The sequence below is a fragment of the Thunnus albacares genome, chromosome 19, assembly GCF_914725855.1.
Source record: "Thunnus albacares chromosome 19, fThuAlb1.1, whole genome shotgun sequence".
Taxonomy (NCBI): Eukaryota; Metazoa; Chordata; class Actinopteri; order Scombriformes; family Scombridae; genus Thunnus; species Thunnus albacares.
Genome location: NC_058124.1, coordinates 999207 through 1006741, shown reverse-complemented (window position 1 = coordinate 1006741; position 7535 = coordinate 999207). Strand labels below are relative to the sequence as shown.

General features: G+C 40.0%; 1 protein-coding gene across 4 annotated transcripts; it reads right to left on the bottom strand.

The window, feature by feature from the left end:
• Positions 1–2703: 2703 nt before the first annotated feature.
• LOC122969317 (tRNA selenocysteine 1-associated protein 1-like) lies at positions 2704–7360 on the bottom strand. Of its 4 annotated transcripts, none has more exons than XM_044334911.1 (9): positions 7208–7360; positions 6133–6230; positions 5956–6070; positions 5808–5857; positions 5550–5681; positions 5293–5409; positions 4998–5193; positions 4884–4917; positions 2704–3519 (listed from the first exon to the last, which is right to left on the bottom strand). In XM_044334911.1, exons 1-9 carry the CDS (start codon positions 7229–7231, stop codon positions 3359–3361), a joined length of 927 nt encoding a protein of 308 aa, XP_044190846.1. In that variant the 5' UTR covers positions 7232–7360; the 3' UTR covers positions 2704–3358. The 4 variants fall into 4 exon arrangements, with proteins under 4 accessions (XP_044190846.1, XP_044190845.1, XP_044190848.1 ...); XM_044334910.1 differs by having other exon boundaries at positions 4998–5199; positions 7208–7359; XM_044334913.1 differs by having other exon boundaries at positions 5956–6055; positions 7208–7359.
• Positions 7361–7535: the final 175 nt, after the last annotated feature.

Genomic DNA, 7535 nt, shown 5'->3' with positions numbered 1-7535 from the left:
AAAGCCAGAAAGTGTCCTTTCTTTTGTGTTACAGATGAAGGAGAAAATGCAGCAGATTGTCAAGCTGGTTCAGAAAAACCTGAAGAAGACACAGCACAACCAACTAGCCTGGTATAATCAATCAGCAAGACAGCGGTCTTTCAAGCCAGGTCAGCAAGTCCTCCCCACACTAAGAACAAGTTGCTGGCAAAGTGGCAAGGTCCTTATGCTGTCACCAGGAAACTGAGAGCCACCACCTATGAAATAGAGATGCCATGGAGGAGCAATCCCAAACATACCTTTCACATCAACCTGCTGAAGGAAAAGTGGGTAGGTTTATTCCAAAAACCCAATCAGCAACCAGTCTTGATTCCTGTCACCTCTTCCACTCAGCAAGTGGAGCTACAGTCCATCATCCCCCTCAATTTGTTCAAAGAGAAGCCAGGAAGCATGAATCTCATCAGCCATGACATCAAGCTAAAAAATTCAACTCCCATCAGACAGAGGATATACCGATTCCCTGCAAGATTAGTTCCAGACCAGATGCCCATGGCCTACATCAGTAGGAAGGTTTTTCCAAGGGCATTGTGCTACTCTGTTTTGGAGCTAGAATGTCTTGCTGTGAAATGGGCATTTAACTGTTTCAAGTATTATTTGCTGGGAATAGAATTCAGCATAGAGACATACCACTCAAGTGGTTGGAGTCAGTGGACACAAACTCCCTCATCGCCTGATGGTTCCCATCACTGCAGCTGTACCACTTCCAAATCAGCCAGAAGGCAGAATGTAGTGGTAGACTACCTGTCTCACTGATCATGAGCCTCTTGAAGGTTGTGTGTAACACACTATGGTTACACACAGGCAACATGTAGGGTTTTTTAAAGCTGAGCATCCACCTTCAACACATTCTAACATTTCAGTGAAACATGCTCTCTCCATGTCTCCAAAAGCAGATTAAACTGTAAGATAAATGTCCTGCAAACTGAGTTGAGTAATCATTCACACTGTATATATAACTGATAGTAGTAGTAGTAGAGATGAGCAATTATTTTTGAAATTGGTGCCCTGTGACTGGAGAAAACTGAGAAAAAGGCTGTAGATTCCCCATACAACAACCAGAACGCACTGCATGTGTCTCTTCCAATCAAACCAACCGACTCTACTGAAGGTGTGTTTAAAGACAAAGTTAACAGAGACAAAGTTAGTGAGCAGCAGCGGCATATACATATAAATATATATATATTTTACCGGTGGAGCTATTGGCATGCTGGAGTTACATTATGTGGATCAATGCAAACTTACGAAGTGCTGTGCAGTTCCGCTGGATGCAGCTGCAAGTTACTGTACTCAGAGTTGGCAAAGTCCGATATAATATTCTGTCAGAAAACAAAGTCAGGTTTGCCAAAGCACTGAAAAGTTTGTTGCAGCACAGAGTTTTCTATCTGTCTCCATTCTTCCTGACAATCCTTAGCAGGCACCAGTCCAGAATGGAGCCACCTGTCTGGGTGCAGGCGCTTCTCTCTCAGCTGCCGCCGTTACAGCTCCTGTGGTCGCATCCTCCTCCATACTGTGTTTTGTTTGACTCCACAGCAGTGTATTCGGAGTCATAAGTTGTAATGGTTACACCACATCTCATTATATTGTAAAGCTATTGTAGTTTGTTTGTGTTAGTGTTTGTTAGGAATCACAGAGAAACTCAGTAGTTGAAGGCAGGCTGCGGCTGTAACATCACTCTGATGGTCGCTTCCTCTCTCACACTCTGTTTTGTCTGATTCAACACCTCGATATTCGGCCTCATAACATGAAACTAGTTTTCTTGAAAATATACAGATTTTTAAGTATTTAGTAGTATGATATTTTAGTGTCTGCTTTTCTCTTCCGCTAATGTAACATGGTAGATGGAATGTTTAGGGAAACCCATGTTTGACAGTCCGTGAAAGCACCGCTCCAGAAAATGTAGAAATGCAGTAGTAGTAGTCCAAGGCAGAGCTCCATAGTCCCCCGGATGACATGTTTTGTGTCATCCGGTGGACTTTTGCTGACAAATGAACGGAGAGTTCTGGGTGCAGGCAACATGGAGGGAAGTTAAACATTGTACAAGATTCCCTTTAAATGTCATAGTTTGTCTAATATTATTTATGTATTTGCATTGTTTTCTTTTGCTCATAGTGTCCCAAACTATATTCAGGACTAATACTTTTTTTTTTTTTTAATTTAGTGATTTTATTTTACCAACCTCTATGTCATTCAATAACTGAATCATACATATATCATGTATAGATTTTTTTTAAATCTTTATTGTGATAAATTACATTTGGATAATTCCATCAATAGATTTTGATGATTTAACAGTAATTTTCACATTATAAAATAATTTCATGTACAGTAACATTATAAAGTCTTGATCATGATCCAGCTAACTGAAATATCTGTACATCTGCAGGTTTGTTGTCATGACAGCAGATAAACTTACAGCCAGCTTTGAAGAACTGAACAATCACATCAAGCTGACCCAAGTTTGAAGAACAAAAAAAAGCCCTGGAAACAAAGTGATATTTGGCACAACTGATGTTCTACTAGCAATCAATGGTACTGAAGCTTATAGCATATTTTAATTACCACAACACTGAGCACTAACGCATTACTCAACACTCATTTGGTGATGAGAATTGTGCTAATTAATAAAACTAATGCATTAAAGCTCCAACTGAAGATTTTTGCCTTTCATTCTTGCATCTATCTATAAAAAGACATGTATCAGCAGGGACAGAATGAATGCGCTGAAAGCAACACACACTGCATCATTTTTCACCACTTGCTTCATTTGATTACATTCATGTCATCAGAATAATTGATATATGGTATAATCATGTTCGAACTGTACACAGGTGAGCTTCAATGACAGTGCAGTGTATAAGGGTGTACTGTACCAACAGCCAGGGATGTCATGTATAGGCTGTTTAACACGGACACAAACTGTAAAAGGTCAATTCATTATATACAACATACGCTGTAAGATTTTATTTCATTTTATGTTATGAATTTTCTGTGTCTATTAACATTTTGGGACCATGTGTGAAATAAGTGTTCTCGCTTTAACACATTATTCTTTTCATTCAGTGTGTTTTGTAGATTCATGAACAAATCAAAAATTTATTTAAAAAAAATATCTGAAGAGGGAAATGACATGAAAATGCCAATATTTTCATTTGTTGTAACCTTGACTTGTGTGTACCCACAGTACATTTCTACAGGTTTAAACTGGAATAACAACAGTTATCATAACTTAGTTCCTTTATGTTCTTAAGAAATAATCCATACTGTCAGATTTTCAGCAGACAGCTGTAAACAAAATACCACAGGGAAGCAATGTTCAGTCTCAGCAGTAAATAGGTTCTGGTAGGTTTGATGTCATACACTCCTGTTCTGTGGAGAACTCTGCTGGCTGCCAATGACACTCGATCAGAGCGTCGTACAATTCTTCACTGAGCTCCATGAACTTCCTGTTGGCTTCCACCACATCCAGCTCCGGGCTGGGATCTGCAACACAGGACAGTTGGTTACTAATAAGCAAGTCAGAGGCCGTCCTTGTGTATTACAGGTTAAGATGCTGACTGTGAACCTGCAACGCCCCTGGTTCGAGTCCGGCCAGGGACCTTTGTTGCATCTCTCTCACTCATTTCCTTTCGTCTCTCTACTGTCTGAAATAAGGCACAAAATGCTTTAAAAAATAAGAGTCAGTAGTCCTACATTTTGTTTTGCATGTTTTAGCCCATAAATTACCAGGCTTTTGTAGTCTATAGCAGTAATAGTCTCAACCTTTTTCCACAGCATGAGCTTTGAGGTTGATTTCGTTAGTTCCAGGAAACTACTTGTTTTGGTTAATTTCAATATGCAATGAAATCAGCTTGCAAAGACATGAAACCTTCTTGAGATGCACCATAAGGTACATCACAGGTTGTGTGATAATGCAGTAGAAAACAGGGACTGTTTGTCAAAACTTTGGTGATGCATTTGAAAATGCTCCACTAAATGGCGCTGTCCCCTTAAAAACACTGCTTTGTTGAGCTCAGTGGATTCATTAAAAAAAAACACTGTACCAGCAGACTAACACATCAAATGATAATGTGAAAAGAAACATGTGAATTAGATCCTTTCCTGCAATGCAAGGTTTCTGTCCAGAAGAAACAGCTGCAAGTTGGTGGCATGGTAATAGAATCACCACTTGACTCTATTACCATGCCACCATATTCTAGGTCTGACATGAAAAAATGAAGCTGACATTACATAACTGTAATCAGTTATCTATCTGCAGCAACTTTTTACTCGGCAAGTTGATTTTTTATACTGAAACCAATACTGCTGCAGAGTGAAAATCCCTCCAACATATCCTCCTCAAAATATTCAGCAGTGATGTAAAGTGTTACAAATTTGTGATGTATAAGATAAAGAATGCAAAACCAGGAGTGTGCTCCTTTAAAGCCAAAGGAGGGTAATAATTATGTGATGCTGTGATCACACCAAGAACTTACTACTGTTTTTAATTTAGCCGTTAGGACACAGTGCTGATCAAAACTAGATCGGGATCAAAGCATGAATTGGAGCTACATGCAGCTTGTTCATTTGAACAGTTTTGTTCAGCAGGTTTTTAATCAATGAAAAAACAAACATTGTCTGACTACAGCTTGCCAAAAGATTTACCACTTGACTATTTCATTCAATTTTGTACTGACTTTCAGACACATACAATAAAACATTTGTTAGGACTTTTTACTTTTAATCATCAAAAATAAAACATCTAACGCAAACACCTCAGGTCTGGTCAATCAATCAAAAATGTAATCAATACATAAATCAGAAGTGAAAATAACAGTAATAAGCAGCCCCCCAATCCCCATACAAACCTTCAACTCCATCATCCGGAACAGCTTCACTTTCCTAAAAAGAGAAGAACATATTTGAATGATCCGTGTCTGCTAATAATGATCAATGATGGGGGATAAACACTGGCTGCTTACCTGTGGCGGGGGATACTGTGTGTAATCATACTGCTGATAGTTGTAGCCGTACCCTGCTCCAGTCTGGTCGTAGCCCCAGGAAGGGTAATAGCCAGGATAGGCCTGCTGCTGGTACTGGTTGTACTGGTCATAACTGGGTCTGTATCCAGAGCTGGACTGCCACGACTTTTGCTCTGACTGCTGCTGCTGTCTGTTCCTTAAACTCGAGAGAGAGAGAGTGACAGACACGCTGTTGAACTCTACCAGTCGTTAGGTTTCAGGCTCCAGGCAGACATGACTTAAAAGAGAGACTCACTTGTTAGCAGCCAGGCTCAGTCTCAGAGGTTTAGCACCCAGTCCTACAGCACCCTGACACTCCTCCAACGCCCGCTTCTGAAGCCGCTCGTCTGGGAACTGAACAAAGCCGCAGCCCCTGCAGCGACACACACACATACACTCAAAGTGTGAGAGTTCTATAAGAACACACTTCACTGGGATAAGTTTTGAGAAAGTAACCTATATTAGTTACATATTTTCTCCATATTGTGTGGCGACATGTTAAAACACACTCACTTGGAGTTGCCCATGCTGTCCAGCACTACTTTTCCACCACGGCAGGAAGGGTAGCGGTTGTAGAAGAACTCATAAAGCATCCCATCATCCACCTCTGGAGTTAGATCTCCCACAAACAGAGAATACATCTGACTATAACAAAAAGGGGGGGGGGGGGGAGAAGATGTGATGTCTAAACGAAAGGAGGGATCAGTGAATTTTGTAGTGCACGTCTTAAAGTCATCTTTGATATCCTGCTTCACCGTTCACTGGACTCACCCGCTGTCTTGTTTCCCAAAGGTGGCTCGGTTTAACTTGAATCTTGTGGGCTGCAAGAATACAGGACATTTAAGTCAACAATATTTCACATGAGTCTTCAGATGACAAATAAAATGTGTCTACTGTGAATAATAAGTGTTCTTCATACCGGATTGGCTCCTGGTAATGCTTTTCCATTGATTTTGCGAAGACACCTCTCAGCTGTGGCCTCATCTGTCATCTCCACGAAACAATAACCCAGAGCACCCCTGGGTGATGACACACTGTTTAATGTCAGAGTAGAGTCACTGCAAAAGGGACAACTTCTTGTAGATTTAGTACTCACCCTGTCATCTTGTTGCGTATGATCCGCACATTGACCACCTGCTCCCCCATGGTGGAAAAGGCTCTGGTGATAAACTTCTCATCCATGTACGCCTCCAGCTACAGAGTAGCAGAGAAACAGCATTCCGTAAAGGGTTTAATACAAGGCTGAAGTTGGCTTTCACTTAACCACCTCCATAGGGTTCACTGCTAATCTGGTTCAGGTTTGACAAATCTAAGTACAGTGGTGATTGAGGTGAACCTGGTCTGAAGTGGTGTGAAATAGGCCTTTTTCCTGTTTTCACTAAGACTAAATGTTTCATAAATCCTAAAAGGGGGTTATTAACAGTCTTTAGAGTCTCTATGTTAATCTAGTCCAGGTTTGACTAATCTAGGCACATTGGGGTTTAATGTAGACCTAGACTGCTGTGGTCAAGATGGAGGAAAAACTGTCAAATCACCATTTTTACTGTTTCACAAGTTTCCTTAGACCAGGGGTCAGCCATTAGATTCAACCATGGGCCAGTTTTTTTGTTTTTTTAATTTCTATTAATTAATTTAGGAATATAATTGAAAGATGAAACTGTTTCTTTAAGGACTGCATCCAACAGCAAATGTCATTCTTCCCATTAGTAAGGGAGGAACAACAGCATAAGAGCAACTTATAGTAATACAAATTTGTAAACAATGGAAATGAAAAGTTCAACTTTCTTCAGGGGCCACATTTGGCCCACAGGCCGCCATTTGCCTACCAGTGTTTTAGACCAATTAAACCTGGTGTAGTTAATAGCAGATTGCATTACATTACATTAGTCCCCTGCAGTGGAGGAGCGTGAACCAACTGAAAAAGTTAAGACTTCACTTGAATCCAGAGATACGTGTTGCATCACTGATGTACAGAATAATCTGAATTATCAGGAACATTTTAGTTAAATTACTCGATATTAAGTGTTATCCGTCAAACAATGCAATATTAAAGAGTCAGTTATCTAAATGAAATTGTGAATACTCCATTCATACAACGTTATTTGTTAGGATAGCTGACACAGTGGTCATACTAAATGATTTATCGCCGTAAAAAGTAGCAAACAACTCACGTTGCCCATCCATAACGTGCTCATAGTGTCGCCGAAGATGTGAATATTCCAGCGTGAATTTATAAGACAATGCAAATTGTAAATTAAGCGGAACCTTCACAAATACACATGCTAGCTAGCAGAGTAGCTAGGGAAATGACGCCAACGTTACGTGCTTACGTCATTTAAACGAGAGCTATACGTATTTGCGTCAGCAGCCCATTTGCGCATCGATTATACACTGTCGATTATAAATGTTGCATTTGTTGTTAACTTGCTCCCATGCTCTTCTGATATTTGTGTATTTTATTTAAATTATCGAACACCTTTATTTATTTTAAAGAATGTG